Source organism: Caenorhabditis remanei, chromosome IV (assembly GCF_010183535.1).
Source record: "Caenorhabditis remanei strain PX506 chromosome IV, whole genome shotgun sequence".
In the NCBI taxonomy this organism is placed as follows: Eukaryota; Metazoa; Nematoda; class Chromadorea; order Rhabditida; family Rhabditidae; genus Caenorhabditis; species Caenorhabditis remanei.
Window position 1 is genome coordinate 14657180 of NC_071331.1, and position 17374 is coordinate 14674553.

At 36.6% G+C, this 17374-nt stretch overlaps 6 protein-coding genes across 6 annotated transcripts; 3 read left to right on the forward strand and 3 right to left on the reverse strand.

Annotated features, from left to right (window-relative positions):
- Window positions 1-3002: 3002 nt before the first annotated feature.
- GCK72_014112 (uncharacterized protein) lies at window positions 3003-4106 on the reverse strand (the record flags this gene model as incomplete). The annotated part of the gene is made up of 6 exons (XM_003090858.2): window positions 3003-3102; window positions 3293-3423; window positions 3472-3578; window positions 3693-3835; window positions 3917-4035; window positions 4083-4106. The coding sequence occupies 6 exons, from the start codon at window positions 4104-4106 to the stop codon at window positions 3003-3005; spliced, it is 624 nt and encodes a 207-aa protein (XP_003090906.1).
- Window positions 4107-4267: 161 nt separating this feature from the next.
- GCK72_014113 (uncharacterized protein) lies at window positions 4268-5089 on the forward strand (the record flags this gene model as incomplete). Its single annotated transcript, XM_003090860.2, has 2 exons — window positions 4268-4588; window positions 4634-5089. The coding sequence occupies 2 exons, from the start codon at window positions 4268-4270 to the stop codon at window positions 5087-5089; spliced, it is 777 nt and encodes a 258-aa protein (XP_003090908.2).
- Window positions 5090-5874: 785 nt separating this feature from the next.
- GCK72_014114 (uncharacterized protein) lies at window positions 5875-6207 on the forward strand (the record flags this gene model as incomplete). The annotated part of the gene is made up of 1 exon (XM_003090862.2): window positions 5875-6207. One exon carries the CDS (start codon window positions 5875-5877, stop codon window positions 6205-6207), a length of 333 nt encoding a protein of 110 aa, XP_003090910.2.
- An 836-nt stretch (window positions 6208-7043) lies between these two features.
- Window positions 7044-7331, forward strand: GCK72_014115 (uncharacterized protein; the record flags this gene model as incomplete). The annotated part of the gene is made up of 1 exon (XM_003107732.2): window positions 7044-7331. The coding sequence occupies one exon, from the start codon at window positions 7044-7046 to the stop codon at window positions 7329-7331; it is 288 nt and encodes a 95-aa protein (XP_003107780.2).
- Window positions 7332-7388: 57 nt separating this feature from the next.
- On the reverse strand, window positions 7389-8634 carry GCK72_014116 (uncharacterized protein; the record flags this gene model as incomplete). The annotated part of the gene is made up of 8 exons (XM_003107831.2): window positions 7389-7415; window positions 7459-7544; window positions 7598-7746; window positions 7797-7910; window positions 7961-8070; window positions 8120-8287; window positions 8439-8498; window positions 8542-8634. The coding sequence occupies 8 exons, from the start codon at window positions 8632-8634 to the stop codon at window positions 7389-7391; spliced, it is 807 nt and encodes a 268-aa protein (XP_003107879.1).
- A 4702-nt stretch (window positions 8635-13336) lies between these two features.
- Window positions 13337-17136, reverse strand: GCK72_014117 (uncharacterized protein; the record flags this gene model as incomplete). The annotated part of the gene is made up of 7 exons (XM_053730147.1): window positions 13337-13462; window positions 13542-13688; window positions 14056-14940; window positions 15021-15674; window positions 16299-16580; window positions 16626-16758; window positions 16874-17136. 7 exons carry the CDS (start codon window positions 17134-17136, stop codon window positions 13337-13339), a joined length of 2490 nt encoding a protein of 829 aa, XP_053584919.1.
- Between the last annotated feature and the right edge of the window lie 238 nt (window positions 17137-17374).

Sequence of the window (17374 nt, forward strand, 5' to 3'; positions counted from 1 at the left end):
GAATCAAGAGAGAAACCTGTTGTTCGATTGAAACATGTACAATGGCAAATGTGAAATGACAATTTTTAGATAATTATGGGTCAGCGGAAGCAGATTTTTAAATAAATATGTAGTTATAGTGAAAGATATAGAAGGGAAGGTGTGATCGATTTGATAGGAAAAGGAAAAGAAGAAGATATTTATTTGTTTAGTCCGTGGGGCCTTTTGTTGACAAAATGTTCTTGTTCCCAGGATTCATTCTGGATATCCTTCGAAAAAAGTACACAACTTTAAAATTTCAATTTCAGAAAGACCCAAAACTTTAAGCATCTCATGCTTCTCATTTTCAAAAGTTTACTTTTTTTGTTTCTTTTATATCTGAGATTCTTGATGGAGTTTGATGACGATTCAGTCTCCAGAAGCACACTGACGACATATATCTGACTCCGCCTCTCTTTCGAAATTGAGCAAGAATCAAGCGTGTTTTGTTTATGCTTGTGGATGAGAGGAAATGAGAAAATAGAAGAATTTACGCAGAGAATACAACAAAGGAACAAATAGAACGGTAGTGAGAGGTCAGCAGAGAGAGACGAAGAGAATCAGATAAGAATCATCTGCTCTCTCTACTCTCTCTGCGCCTCTTTCTCTCATTTTTCTTCTTTTGGGACCTCCCTGGACATATCTACGTCATGGCTACTTCTTGCCTACGTCATAGCACACTCCTGGACCACTGGGTCAATTTGATACAGAGCAGTTGTAGCTGCAGAAGCAGAAAATAGAATCTTGTGTGTTAAAAATAGCATCTTGAAGAGACAGAGAACAACAAAAGATGTTATGACGTAGAGAGTCTGTGAGAGAGCAGGAGAAATGCATTTTATGGATGTTTTAGAGTATTCAAGTGGCCAAAGAAGAAGAAAGAAGATGTGAACATACTGAATATCATATGAGATAAAAGGGGCAGATGTTATCCATCATCATCATCTCCATCTGGTTTTTGGGTTCAAACGTTTTGGATTGAGAATGTTTCAGTTCTCGGAGAGAATACCAAAACACAAACTTTTTTAATCCGGAAATATAAAACAAGTCAATTCCGAGTGAACTCTCTTACAAATAAACCAATTTTAGTATAGAAACAGATATAATCCATTTCAGATGATATTCGGTAAAACACGAGTCTACGCAAATTCAGAGAAAGAGTTAACCCCTGTTCTGGTCTCAAACTCCCCCGAGTAAGCGAATGAGAGAAGAAGTTCGAGAAAATTGAAAGAAGGTTGTCAACGTTTTTCTGGCTTCCAAAAGAACTCAAGTTAATTAGTTCGTCGAGAGAAATAGTGTGTTTTCGTGAAAAAGAAAACAGTTTCTTTCTTCTACCTGACAGACACTGTGTAATGCTGAAACAGATAAATGATAAGCTTCTTGACTAACAGCAAAATGAAGGACGACTCAATTTCTCGTTCGAAATACCCATTTCTATTTTGGTAACATTCCACGTCACCTGCCTTAAAATTACTTTGTTGTAATAACGTGACACGAACGTGACATGTTCCTTTTAGAAACTAAACCAGAACAATGATCAGAAGAGATAAGAGCTGGACAGTATACCACCGACGATAAGAATTAGTTCTCACTTGAATCAGCTTTGGAAATCGACTACTTTATTCAGTTGGAGGAAACAAGTGCCTTGACCAAGGTAATTATTTACCAAATCAAATGATCCGAACTTTGTATTCATTTCAGGCTACCTGCATTTCGATGAAGCACTGGCAATTAATGAAGACTAAAACACTGGAAAATTAGCAAGTTTCTCACGTGACATCCTCATCCGTTCTCTGTTCGTATACCCTCTTCCCTTGTCCATCCAGATTAGTTCCAAGTAGGTGTTTCTTCTAGAACCTAGTTCGAGAAGACCGACAGCACCATTGTTTTAGTCTCTTCCTAATATCTGCCTCCTTATGAAACTGAATTCAAACTATGTGGATGAGGTAGTAATCAGCCCAACCAGGTCATGCCTATGATATGTCGCACCTCTATTCTGTTTCTCAGATCTACAATAGTCTAGATTTCTATGAAACTTCCTCTCATTCTCGACTAGCTCATAGCTGGAATTTCCATGAAACTGAATTTTGAACTATCCTCATCCGGGGCCTCATCCGAAACCAAATATTTTAAATTTCAAAAATAGCTGGATATTGTCAATTAGGTCAGTCCATGGCTTGTCTTTTTCAACGCTCCACGCATATTTTCGAAGAAAATATTCCTTCTGATTTCGGGATCATTTCAATCATCTGACAAAGAGTTTTTAAACTAGTTTTTCAAGTAGCATGAACTGTTAATTAATTCTGTAAATTTTCTCGTTTCTCCCAATAGAAACAAGGTAATCCATGAAGTGACCATCAACTATTGAACTATTCATTTGTACCTTTTCACCATTATTCCATGATTAATAAACCATTTATTTTTCTTGAATGACATGGTTACAGTACTTGCAGCACTAAACCGTGTCATTCTGTTGTGCCAAGAAAATGCCAGCATTAATTGCTAGCATTAGAAATCCACACAAAACTTCGAATAGGATCATTGGAATCGAACTTCGCGTTTTATCAAGCCGCTTTCTTGGGGTAAACAAATCATATCTTTGGTGAAAATGTACATTTTTTGAAGCAGTTATGAATAAAACCTCGTGAACGTTGAAAGCCTATTTGAAGCGGTTATCGTGTCGAAACATAAGATTTTGCTCAGCTGCTACGCCTACAAGAACTCATTTTCCTGATTTTTTAAAAATTTGAGTTTAGTTATCCTCTCTTACCAAGTATTTCACCTCATAGATCTAATTTCATGATAAGACAGTAGCTTCAATCAAAATTGCAGAAACTTTCTTGTTTTGAGCAAAAATTCATTTCATTCCAATTGAAATATGAAAGACAAAAGGCATTGTTTAATACATCATGACAAAATAGCGAGTCTAAAAATGAAAAAAAAAGTAATAAAACGCGAAACAAAATTTGGCCGAAGAACCGTCGAAATCACAGAATATCATCTCCAATTGCAGATCCTTTACGAGAAAATGAACGGAGAGATCCAGTGTCAAATGAGTGGCTTACACTGAGATACGTACGAGAAATTCTGAAAAAAAAACAAATAATGCTCTGATTGATTTCTGAAAGAAGATTCAAAAAACGAAGGTTCACCGCAAAAACACTCCAAAACAAGATCAACCACACTGGAAAAAAGTAGAGAAACTGTATCACACAAAACAAACGAAAAGAAGAAGAAAAGTTTGAAGTGTGAAATGATTTGAAGAGTGGCGGAGTACCTTCGAATACTGTTCCACACTTGCCTAGTACCACGCCGTGACGTGGATTGTTGTGCTCGGAGTAATAGTTCATTTTGACATTCATTGTCACTTATTGATGTACGACTATCGCCAACATCTTCGTCATCATCCTGAATATAAATATAGATTGAGAAAAGAAGAAAAAGCGGACAGCTCACTTTGACAATGACATAATAAGCAGTTAGAAGTGCTGCTGTGTTCGCAGCCATGGTTGTAATTGAGAGAAGTGGTTGGAGATGTCCAGTCACCAATGCTAACACCATTACTGTAAATATTAATGTGTCAGGTTATAGACTCAACTTCCGAAAAAATAATTATACTACTGAATGAACTTCAATTTCCATATTCTAATTTGCATAATAATAAAAAAATGACTCACGTGCATTATTATTCTGAAAATGATTGATTGTTAGCGACAGAGTTGTGATGAATGCAGTTGGAACTTGTACTACGAGAAAACTGATGGTTACTGTAGTTATTAGAATACGTGTTTGATCTCGAGGAGTTCTTCCGAAACGATTACTGAAAGGAAGTGATGATTAGGAGATAATATGGAAGGAAAACTGAATTTTATTTAGAATTAAACAAGAATAAAATGCTCACTGTTTAGTCAAATCTCCCATATCAATCTCTGGTTCTCTGATAAAACCGACATGAAGAAGTGCCAGAAGAACTCCAGGAATCACAAATTGAACTGCGAAATCAGCCAACGGAAGGAACACCTGAAAGAGAGAAAAAAGAAGATACTGATCCGGTACGTTCAGAGTACAACATCAAACACTGACTCAATCATTTTAGCATAAAACCACCCACTATTTCATGATCGACATCATCAAAATCATATAAAACAGAGATTGTTTGAATGAGTAACAGTATCACTTTCTCGTTCGGTTTTTACTTTTTTATTTCCTTTTTGAAAACATTTTCAGATTGAGATCTAAATTTCAGGTGACAATGACTTGCTCAAAACTCATTTTGGTAACACTCTTGGTCTGCTCAGCACTTGCTGCTCCACAAAATTTGACCACGAAACAAGGTCGAAACGGAAATTCTCAGGGACAAAATCAGCAAGGTCAACAATCAGGAAATCAGCAGGGAGGTAATCAACAAGGAGGCAACCAACGTGGTTCCAACGGCCAATCTGGATTTGGTGGAAGCTCACAAGCAGGTTTCGGAGGAATGCAAGGAGGATTCGGAGGAGAAAATTCACAGGGAGGATTCGGGGGATTCGGTGGACAAGGGGGAAATCAGGGAGGATTCGGCGGAGGGTCACAGGTAAACATCAGCCGAAAAACTCATAATATAAATGCATTTTTTCAGGGAGGTTTCGGAGGACAGCAAGGATTTAGTGGAAACTCTCAGCAAGGTGGATTCGGAGGATTCGGTAGTCAGGGAGGGAATCAAGGAGGATTCGGAGGACAGGGAACTCAGTCTGGCTTCGGAGGAGGTTTTGGTGGACAGTCTGGATTTGTAGGTGGTTTCGGAGGGCAACAATCAGGATTCGGTGGACAATTCCCATCTCAACGTCCAGCACAACAGAATGAGTTCGGAGGACAACAATCTGGATTTGGAGGGAACTTGCAGGGAGGATTCAGCGGACAGCAACAGGGATTTGGAGGAAATAGTCAGCAAGGAGAATTCAGTGGTCAACAAGGATTCGGTGGGAACTCACAACAAGATAGATTAAGTGGACAGTCATCCGGTTTCGAGAGCCAACAGAACGGATTCAGTGGAGGCTCTCAAGGAGGATTCAACGGGAATAACCAAGGATTCTAATCAAACTTCTTTTAATTGTATGCAAAATTTATAATTCTAACTGCTTTTATTGTTTTTACTCTGTTCATAATAACCAATAAATAATGATTCGAGCTTTGATAATTCAAAATGGTATGTAGTTTAGTCCGGAATCTTCTTTTCGAAAAAGATTGAGAACCTTAATGTCTCAATGAATAGTTTATCAATCAAGTTTATTTGAAATGTTTGTAAAACTAGGCTAAACCTATTCAAAACGTCGACTAAATCTAATTTATCACTGATGTTTGAAAAGAAAAATCAGAAAGAAACCAAGTGTTCTAGACAAAGATCTTTTCTCCTCTAATCCATTGAGTATCTTCTTTGATCAAACAAAAGTAATTCTTCCCAAATTTATGTCATATTTTATCCTTTTTCAAAGTTCATTTCCTCGATTATAGACCGATTGATCGCTGAACAACATGAACAAAAGAGAATGTTCTTTTCAGTAACTTTCAAAAATCACCGTCTCGGTTTGATGCATTCAAAACGTCATTATCCTCAGTGAACAAAAGGAAAATACTATATGTTATAGAGAGGATATCCGAGTGGAATAATGATGTTATTTGGAGTAAAAAAGATCAGTAAACGATCACTCGAAACGTCAAAAATCTATTGGAGTTGTTTTGGGAAATAACAGTAGCAGACATCGTTGACAGACTTGATCGGTTACATTTGAATAGTATAAAAGAGATTCTGATTCCCTCCGAAACTATCACATTCTCAGTTTTCTGTTACCTTTTAAAATTTTCTCAATTTTCAGAAAAATCATGTCATACTCTACAGTTGTTTTGGCTCTTCTCGTGAGCATCGTATTGGCTGGAGCTGAGGATCAAGTAGGTCAAATTGGTGGAATGGAAGGACAAATGGGACAACAAGGAGGAGAAAATGGAGGTCAATTTGGACTAGGAGGACAGACTGGAGGAGTTCAACCAGGAGTTGGTGGATTCGAAGGACAGCCAAATGAAGCAGGACAACTGTCTGGATTCGGAGAAAATGGACAAGGAATGGCAGGAGGACAACCAGGACAGCCAGGACAACCAGAACAGATTGGACAACCAGGTAGCGGAATCGGAAACAATGTGCAACAACCAGGAATTTAAATGTATTTTTTGTTTCAAATGAAATTTATTTATTACTACTCATGTATTGATAACATTGCAACTATTCTGTGAATAAACCATAACCCCGATAAAATTATTTGCTGATTGGGAGTGAAAATGAACGGACGGAGTTCGTGAAAAGCTACCGTAACACCTCTAATTGAAAAAGTTGTCTAGCAAATATGGGGAAAAAATTCAAACAGAGTACTTCTCAATAACTATGGACTGTGGTGCATTGTAAAATAAATTGGTCATCGTCAGAGTTGAAAGTAACTTCAGAAAAGAGAGCGAAGTCTGAAGAATTTTTAACCCGACCTCGATATTCTTATTAAAAATTTAAAAAAGAGAGAAGAAGGATAGTGAGCAATGTTGAGATTCAGTCAGTAAAAACTAATGGATTTCTCGTAAATTTCAGCTCTACAATCTATTTTAGATTGATGGCGGTTCAAGTTTTACAAATTATTTCTGTTTTTATGAACCTTCTGGGGAATAGCATCTATGACTGGGTGTTTCATACAGAAACTGATTCTAACACTAATACGATACTACTATGTTGTCAATTTCCAATGAGATGTCAATCAGATCGCGATCATTTTTACAATTCATTTTGGATATTTTCGCGATTAAAAAGTGTGTCACTGTCATCATCGAACCACCAAATCCCATATTCTTCTTTTTTTGTCTCCCACAGAGTTCGAGAACATTTTCATTTGGATGACGTGGAATTGTAATAAATGAAGGATTTGCATAAGTTCACCATCAAAAACATTGGTATAAAATGACTGAGCAGTCTCCAAATAGACATACTTTTCTATCAATTTCATATATTTCTCAACATGTTCCCTACTAAATTGACTGTACTTCTCGTCATCATTGGACTCGTAATGTCAGCTCCACAAGGAGGTCAACAAGAGAGACAAGAAGGTGGACAAGGAGGACAGGGTGGTCGTGGAGGATCAACGCCTTCTGGAGGAATCGGAGGATTCGGAGGACAACAAGGACAACAAGGTGGACAAGGAGGTTTCGGAGGAAATAATGAATCGAGTTTCGGAGGACAACAAGGAGGTCAACAGGGAGGACAAGGAGGTCAGGGAGGTTTCGGTGGACAACCACAAAATAATTGAATTGGTTTTGAGTTGATATAAATACTTAAATCTTTCTCTTGAATAAATTCATCATTATCATCTGTGAACGCCTTGTTTTACCTCCTGGATAAGGCTTTCTGATATTTCCGACAAAAGAAATACTCACCTTCCAGAAAGATCTGTTCACAATGTTAATCAGTGCTCCATCTCGAACCATACATCGGCCAGCCCATTGTGGAGTTGGTTCAGTGTCTGAAATCAAACAGTTAGACATGTTTATGAAAAGTATAAAATGAATAACTTACCCATACAAAACTGATAAACTTTCGTGTCATGTTCAAAGAATCGAAGTATTGCGAGAGTGACACAAACGAATATAATGACCCAAATGGCACGAGAAAACCTTTCCACCGTTCTCAGTTTCAGAGTGTTCCGATGGTATTGAGTGAGAAATCTTCAAAATGTTTTGATGTATTCATTCATCTGAATCTCTCTTTTTCTTACCTAGCAGCCGCAAGAAGAACAGAGAAAAGAGTCATCATTGTGTCTGTCATATGGGGAATTGTTTCCATTGATGTTCGAAATAAATGACACATTGCTAATGATTGATTTAATGATCTAAAATAATGGGAATCAAGTTGTTAGAGTCTCGAAAATATGGAACTTACCTTGTACCTTCACCTACAAAATAGTACCAAACAGTAAACGGAAGAGGGGAGAGAACACTGAGCCAACCACAGAATGTCAGCAGCCAGATCATTTGATACAATGGGTTTGGCTGAAAATTGCATGATTTCGAATAAGAAATTCCATTGAAAATCACTCACAAATCGCCGATCCCCTTCTCGTTTCTCTCTTTTTCCCATTCCCAGCATAACAGCACATAACGGAGCGACAAGCATCAGAAGAATCATTGGATATGCGAATCCATATACAGCCATGTGAGACCAACCATTGTTTAAACGACCAAACATGAAACCAACGTTTGCTGATACCTGAAATTCGACTAATTAGTTGTCAACGTGAACACGTTCTGTTCTCATTTGAGCAAATATTTTCACCTGTTCTTCAGATGTTTCAACTCTTATTTTTGTCTATTAGCTATTATTTGATTGTTGGTTTTCTTCTTTTTAATTATCTCCTCACCTCACACTTTTTCCTCGGAAAATCGAAAAAGAACCCGTCTCCACAACAACATTTTGCTGCCTGAAATCGAAAAGGTTGAATCAAAATATAGAAGAAAACGAACTCTCTGATCCTCTGTTGCACACTGATCGGACGGAAGAATTGATATATTGTGAATGCGAAGATCTTCGTCGCCATCGATTGTCGTCAGATGCATAATTGAGCATCGAGCAGATGAGGTGCAAACCCTCCAACTGTGTGTGTCACACCTATAACTACATCCAGATGATGACGAATAAATTGGGGAGAAAAAACAAGAAAATTTATTTGCAGGTGGTTGAGGTATCGTGTTGAAATGTAATCTGATAAACTTGAATCTGGGGAAAAAGTGAGAAAAAATGCACTTGAAATTGAGAAATAAAGATCATAACACAAACTTTGTAGGGATGAAAAAGAAGATATCTTTTGAATGAGAGTGAATGAGAATATCAAAGAAATTTACTTGAAAAGGTTTCTCAACTTCATTACAGTACTCTTATTTACTCAATTACTCATTAAGATCAGCCATGTCAGTTTTTTTCAAAAAAAAAACAAGAAACTCATTAAATATTGTTTTTGGTTCTGATTTTCAAGGTTTCAGAATTTCAGTTAAAAACAAAAAAGAAAAGAATCGAATTGTAGAACTATATAGTTCTCTGAAATCAGATTAGATTCTCAGTTCGAATTCTATTTTTATTCTCATTTCAGACGTTCTCATATTGTCATTCAAACAGGTGAAAATGAGAACATTCGAATGAGGAAATAGGGTATTTCCAGAAGTAGACAGTTTAAGATAATATAATTTGAAACAGAAAATGATAAGAGAGAAAAGAGAAATAGAGAATCAAAGATATAGAGAATCTAATCCAAAAAGAGTCTCGTTTTGTTCTAGAAAGTGAAAAAGAGTGAGAGACTAGCTCTTCTCTGGTGGTGGCTTCTACTGGAAAACCGGATTAGTTTCGGAGGATTTATAACGGATCGGCCGCCTTTTTCACCAAGTGTTTCAACGTCACATCGTTCCGCTAAATGAGGTTATGTCCGTTTCAAACTCCCTCCCGAATTTAAGCATTCACGACTCTGAAAACTAAAAAAAACGAAGGCATAATGATGGATTTGTATTTATGAATGCATACATTGAAAGTTTGCGTATTAGTTGAGATGCACTCCAACACTCGAATTCATCATCTGAGTCCTTCTTCATCGTCTTCTTCTTCACTTTTTCTTTTTATTTTAGTAGAAAAAGAAGAAAAAAGGAAATGAGTGGATGAATTGTGAAAGATAAGCAGGAAATGAGGAGGAAGAGGGTGGACAAAATGGATATTTGACCTACTTTGATCCATCTCTCTTTTTTCAAAATCTGGTTGTTGCTCATCACGTTTTTGTTTAATTTTCATTAAAAATATATTGCTTTTGAATCTTTTTTCTTCGCGAGTATTAGGTCGTATTCTCGCGAAAATAACTCTAATTCAGATTTCTATTGCACTTATATCGTAAAACTTAAAGCAGACTGGCTAAACCATCATTCTATTCTTGGGTTTTCAAGTACTCATAATATTAAAATTTTGTTATTTTCGTAGGATAACAAGTTCTGAAAACTGTTACATAACTCACAACGAGACATAGTAAAACGGAAAGTTGTATAGTAGCAAAACATCAGAAAAATGTTTTTTCTCTTTTCTCAAAATCAGAAATATTTTCGAAAAACCATTAGCATCTCCAAGGTGTCAAACAAAAAGAGAAACGCCTTCTTTTTTTCTCACTTTTTTGTTTTAATTAAAGATTCATGATGATGGTGAAACAACACAATTAGTCTCACTTTCTCTTCCTCTTTTTCTGTTTTTTTGAGCTCTTCGAAACCTTTTTTGAAATACAAAAATTAATGATCAAAACGAGAAATGTGATGGATATTTGGAAGGTTTCATCAGTGTCTGGTGGTCAAATTGAAGTGATCAAACTGTCAAAATGAGTCATTTTGAAAAAGATAAATTTAATCTTCATAAATCATATCGGTTTACTAAAATCTTCTTATCGGATTTAGAGGAACATAGGCATTTGACTCATTCTAACTGTTCGCATTTCTATAAATTTTCTGATTGAGATTTTGAAATTAAACTAGAAAATGTTCAGAGACGTTCAAAAGTTACAGATCGCCACCGCCCGTGAAGTTATTTTTAATAATTCCACGAATACATTATCTCCTCATTTATTTATTTTCTTGCAGAGAAAAAGATGATCTAATTTATTCAGAAATGCGATCCTTTTTAGGTGTACGTGCTTCATTGAATCCTCGGATTATCTCAATAAGTCACTAGATCAAAACTTTTTTGCTTTATGAACATTCAGAAAAAGGAAAGAAAACCTTCAACTGAACACAGACTCTTTATATTTTATTTCATATTGAGAAAATTGAATTTCAGTCGGAAAAATATTTATTCTCCGGATTTTTGGATCAAAAGTTAGAAAAATGTTCTAAAAATCTCATTAAAATTGAGAAAAAGAAAGCTAGAACAAGTTTCATCTAGTTTTCTTCTCTTTTTTTTAGATGTTTTTCTAAATATCTTTTCTGAAATTCATGAAAAACAAGATAAGAAAATGATACCTGAAATCTATCATTTTCCTCTTCACAAACTGAAAATTATTCTTGAATTCAGTGACTGACCTAACTAGAAAATTAGCATAAAACAAATGGAAACTTGTCGTCTCGACAGGAGAAAAAACGTGCAAATTGCATGAAATAAACGAGTGAATGAAGCAAGAAAACGACTGATTTCAATGGAAGATTATCGAGAAGACGTGGATGCTTAATTGACAAAGAAACAAGAAGAAAACGACGATGATTTTTGAATTTCTTCTCTTCGACAAATCATTTTTTGAACGAGTTTTGTAACTAAATAAATGAACGAAATCTCAAATATTCCATCAACTTTTCAGGTCTACGCTTTCAGTTTTTCTTCTAGAATTCGTGAATTTTTGAAGAGAAAACGTCACTGATATTTGGATGAATTTCTCAACAAAAAATGTTCAGAGAAGGAAGAAAATTCCCGATTCAAGACACATTTCACTTCCGAAAAATGAATTGTCTTCAAAGATTTTTATACAATGAAATAGGGGAATTCCAGATATAATTATAGAAAAAAGATAGAAATCATAGAGGTTATAATAAGAAAAAAAAGAGAGAAAAATGGAGAGAAAATAGGCGGAAAATATTATAAAAATAAGAGGTGTAGGTCGTCTCTTCTCAATGAATATGACACTTCTTGTCTCAATTTCGTCGTTTTCGTTTACTATATGGACTGAATGAAATTATAGATTTTACTTTCCTATGAATCCCGAATTACCATATTTTTCTGAAATTCAGTTCATTTTCTGACCCATTTTCTGACGGAAAAGAAATAGGAAACTCGAGAATGGATGGATAACATCATAGATAAAACAATTGATAATCCAATGGATTATCACCCTTTTGAGTGCAAAAAACTGAAAAAGGAAGGTACGTGATAGACCGGAAAGTGGAAAACTCTTCAGAATAGACGAATTTTTGAAATTGAATCAAAACTTGTACTTGAAAAGTAAGAATAGATTGGGAAGAGGACCTCTCAACAGAAAAGTTCCGATGAATTTTCTATAGGTTCTCCTGGAAAAGCGAATCAGTTTATCAGAAATAAATACTAAACAATTTCCTAGTCTCAGGGGTCCCATCATGAGTACATTTTACACGGTTGTCTAGAAAGCCACGGAGCTTGGGATTCCTATTTTATCTAAAATAGGCAACTGTTTTTCAATTGAAAATTCATTTGTACGAGCTACCTTAAAACCTGTAAAAAAGCGCACCCGCTAGCAAGAGTTTGGAGAATCCTATCTCGGCTGTCTTTAAAGATATGAATATGTTTGCAACTGAAGAAATATTCTATGAATATTAGGCTATATTTTGTCAGTTGACACCTTTTTGATATTTCCTTTGGGAATCGAGATAAACCGCTGCGAACAGGCACTTCTAGGTGCGTCTCTATTACAGGTTTTACGGTATTTGAAACTCTCTGAAAAACAATTCGAAGTGTAACCATTACTATTTCAGGTTTGGTACTTGACAGGCAAATAGTTTTTCTAGGTTCAAAAGTTTTAAAAATAGTGCCTTCTCATGTTTTAATGAAAAATGTTGTAATGCCCATTAATTTCACCATTTTTATTGAGTCGTATCTACTCAAAATTGGATGATTTTCATTGAAAATAGTGAAGATTCGTCTCATTTTTATCTCACAGATTTGAACTTAAAATTAAAATTCTTGTAACAATTTCCAGAAAAAGAGTCAACAAGAGTATAGATTTATTTGACCATTCGAAAAAGTATAAAAGAAAAATGAAGAAAAGAAGAAGTTTGTCACTAAAAACTATCATTTTCTTCGTCTTCTTCTGCTTTGACTCCGTCCGAAAATTGCTCGACTCACTTCAGAATCCGACATCATTTAGGCCCCTATTCAGAAGATATCCAGACTTCTGTCCAACTGGGATCCCCTAATTGAGATGTCAACTGACAGAAAATCGCCAGCATTTTTCTGTACTTTTTGTGTGGATGTGAAGAATGTATGTCGAAGTTCAAAGAGCAATTCTTTATATTTTCGCAAACTGATTTTCACGATGGAACATGAAAGAAAAATGGACATGAAGAAATGGGGAACATGGTACTCGGATCACTGGTGGCAAAAGCTAGAAGTTCATCATAAATGGAAAGAAAATAAAAATGAATAAGACATTTTGAGACCCATCATTGATTTGTTTTGTAAGTAGATATTAGTTAATTAAAGAATTATTATGAGCACAACTAATTAAAGTTTCTGGGAAACAATGAGAGGATATCAAATAAAGAAAAAGAGATATTAAGCCTATGGCAATCTGTTGCGTAAAACTGTCAAATTAACTATAGCATGTTGTTTAATTATTCGAATCGCGTCGTCATGGCTCATGCCTTTGGTTGATTGGCCGTTGATTGTGGTTAATTGATCTCCAACCTGTAAAAGAAATATTTGCGAAAACTAATTTTTTGTCTAGTAAGACAATCATCTTTCTAGAAATTAAACATTATCATACCTGTAATCTTCCATCAGCTTTGGCAGGTCCGTCATCTGCAATTCGTAGAACAAACAGTGGCATTGATCCAAACTCTTGCCCTCCACGAATTGAGAATCCGAAACCTTTGGTGCCACGTTCAAGAGATACATCGATTAGATTTCCGTCCTGAAAAAATAAGTTCATTTGCTGAAATTCCGGGAGAAAGGACGCCAAGACCGAGTGCAGAAAGCATGCAAAAAGTTAGACAATACATGACAAAACGAACCGCAGATTCCTTTCCATTTCAATAAATTCCATTTCTTCAGAGTAGGTGTCAATGACTGATAAGCTACGAAGATGAGCGACAAGCGATTCTTGACTCGTACCACCATTTATCTGACGACACAAAACACGGAAAACTCAGGAAATGTATGAGACGAGGGACAAAAAGGGAGATGAGAATAATTATTTGTGCGAAAAAACACATCTACTTGACATATACTAAGTGCTTACTCGTGAAATAATTGTGGAGAAAAAGAATAAGACCACTCACCATTGGCATTCTGTCGTTAATGGAAAGTCCTTCGAATGGAAGATATGTCGGTGGCGGATGTTTTTCATAGATTGATGGTGGCGGTGGTGGAAGACCGTAGTTATTTGATTCGTAGTGTCCATTCATTGTGAAGTTACGACCTAGAGTTGCAGATACAACTGGAAGAACTGGTCCAGCAGTGTCTGGTGGAGCTATCGTAAGTCGAACAGACAATCCAGAATCTTTAATTAGAGCTATGATATCCGGATGGGCTAGATTCAAAATATCGATTCCATTGACAGCTATCACTCGATCTCCAACAGATAGTCTTCCACATCGAGAAGCGGGGCTTCCTGGTTGAATTTGTCCGATTGTTGATCCATTTTTATGATGAGAAGACATCAAGACGAATCCAAAACCATCGTTATCATTTCGATGGAGAAGAACGTCATACGATCCAGAAGGTCCTGCTGAATTCAATGATCCACGTCGCGCTGCGTCTATCCTCGTTGATCTTCTCACAACTAGCTTCACATGTTTATTTTGAGCTGCCGCTTCAAGAAGTACAACAGCTTCTGAATGAGAAGCACCTTCAACATTGTGTCCGTCGATTTCAACAATCTCATCTCCTTCATTCAATCGACCGTCTTCTTCTGCAGCTCCTCCAATCACAATTTGACCAACCGAAAGTGGAGTTTTAGACTCAACACCTCCTAGAAGTCGGAATCCAAAACCGACAGGTTTTCGAATCAGCGATACAGTAATCAAATCAGATGGTTTTTGATTATACTGGCTCAATGGAATGTAGTTCGGAGTGGCGAATCCAAGAGTTGTTGATGATGGTCTCATTCGACTTGCTGGCGCAGAACCATTCATTCCATCCCATTCTGATGTAACGGCAGGTTGCTGAAAAATCAAACTTTTATGTAACAAATTTTAACAATTCGTTTTTTTTTTCTTCAAAAATTCTAGTTTAAGGCACTTACTCTTTGCAGCGTATTCCTAAACGTTTGCTCTTCTTCAGCTCTTGATGATTGACGTCCAGCTGGAGTTTTGGATCTTCCAGGAACAGGTGCAGCGGAATCCGGCATATTTGATGGTGGCTCGCCATATCGGAATGCGGCAGATGGCGTTCGTGATCTCGTTTTCGGTGATCCTCTTCGAACAACTAGTTTTCCACGATATCCAATAGGTCGTTCCCGCAGCATATCAACGAGTTGAGTATGAGGAATCGGTCGAACGTTTCTTCCATCTAGCTCAACTATTGTATCTCCTTCCATCAGATTAGGACATTGTGACGGAAAAAGAATTTTCTTGATTCTCTGGCCATTCAAATTGTCCGCGATCGTGAATCCAAATCCTTCAGGGCCTTTATAAATATCAATTTCATGAAGATCACGATTCTTGGCAGCAGCATACACATTTTCAGTGATGATTCGATTCGTAGGGTCAATGAATAGTTCGTATCCTCGACATACTTGAATATCAACTGCTTCACCGATCGGAATCGCAACAAACACATCACATGCTTCTTTTTGTGTTGCACCTAATAGAAGACGTCCATTGACTCGAACAAGAATATCACCAGATCGGAGAACTCCATTCGCAGCTGCGGGACCACCAGTTAGCACTGATTTTACCTTAAAAACATCTCAATTTCTATTTTTCTTTCTTTGCTTCATGAAAAATAATGCTTATGATGATTTTCGCACCCCATCTTATATTTCCTCCACCAATTTTTCTCAACCCAATTTCCCTTTCTCAACCAAATCCGGGTGCTCAAACTCATTCACCCGCATATCCTGTCCATTCCATTCTCCCTTTTTCTCCTCTTTTTTGTCGTATGGAATGAGAATGAGTCAATGAAATGGACCAATGGTTCTATCAGCTCTAGCAGAGAAAACACATTTTCATTCCATTCTCATACCAAATGTTTTTCAGCACCAAATTCGTCATTAGTGAAAATGGAAAAAAAAAACGGATAGAGGTCGAGAAATTGAAATTCTGCATGTGCAGCAGAAAACGAGAGGCGACTCGTCGTGAAAACACAAGAATACTAAAAACGAACGATTTGAAAAAGGGAGAGAACAAAGAGGAACAGATGAAGGAAAATGCATTCCTCAGGGACTCGTTCGTTTCGAGATGCGTAAATTCTTCGAGCACCATGAATTTGGTCAACTTTTAGGCAGTTCAACAAATTTTTAGAATTATGTATGAACAACACTTAGAAGTATTAGCGAGTTATAAAAGAATGCAAAAAATACCTGAATGAATTCGTCTCCTCTGCTAGAAGCATCGTTTCCAATCAAAGTGAATCCGAGTCCTTTTGCTCCTTTCACGATTTTCGTTGATATTAATTCGCCGCCTAACCGTGAAGGATCGGTTGTGAATAGGGGATTCGAAGATCTGCTGAACATTTTCGAATGATGATCATAATCTGCTGATGAGGCTGCAGTTTCTGGTGGATCTCCAAATTTCCTATATCTTGTAGGTGAACTATCGAATCCAGAATCTCTAGGAGAGGATGATGATTTTAGCGTTCCACTCTGAAATTATGTCATATGGTTCCGAATTATCACAAGACAACTTACATTATAATGTGAATACATATTATTATGATTTGCAGACGAAGGAAGAGTTCCATATTTGATTGGCTGGTCTATTGTTGCTGTTGATCCTCCGAAACCATACGGTCGTTCATATTGAGTTTTTCTATTGATGTGACTGAAAACACAAAAATTATATTTTTATGAGTTTTTTTAAAATACATATTTATGTTTTAATCTTTTTGATAGCGGCACTTCTAACTCTATTATAACGTTTTTCCAGAAATTCCTACTTTCTAGCGGAGGAAGTATGCTGCACTGCTTTCAACAATGGAGCTCCTTCTTCACAATCATCATCTGGTTGTTGATCTTCATCTTGTGATCGAAATGAAACAAATCCTTTATGTCGATTGCTTCCACCACCAAATGTGGTTTGTGTTGCAGTCGAATAACGAGAAGCAGGTGTGTTGAACACCGTACTCGAACTAGTTGACGGAGCGAAATATATTACCGACGAGATGAGATCTGATCCCGTCGGATAGGATGAGGACATCATCCTGGGACGGGATGATGACTGAAACCAATGAGTCTAATAAATGATATGTAGAAGAAAATATGAAAGGAGTGAAGAAAGAAAGAGCAAAAATGTTCGTAGGAAAGTCCCACATGCGCGGAAAAGGAAGAAAGAATTGACTTTTATGGAGACGCAGAAACGAGAGTTGTGAAAAAAGCGGTGTGGGTGGAGCTCTCTTTCTTCCAAATTTGTATGCTTTGGATGATGATGATGACAAAAT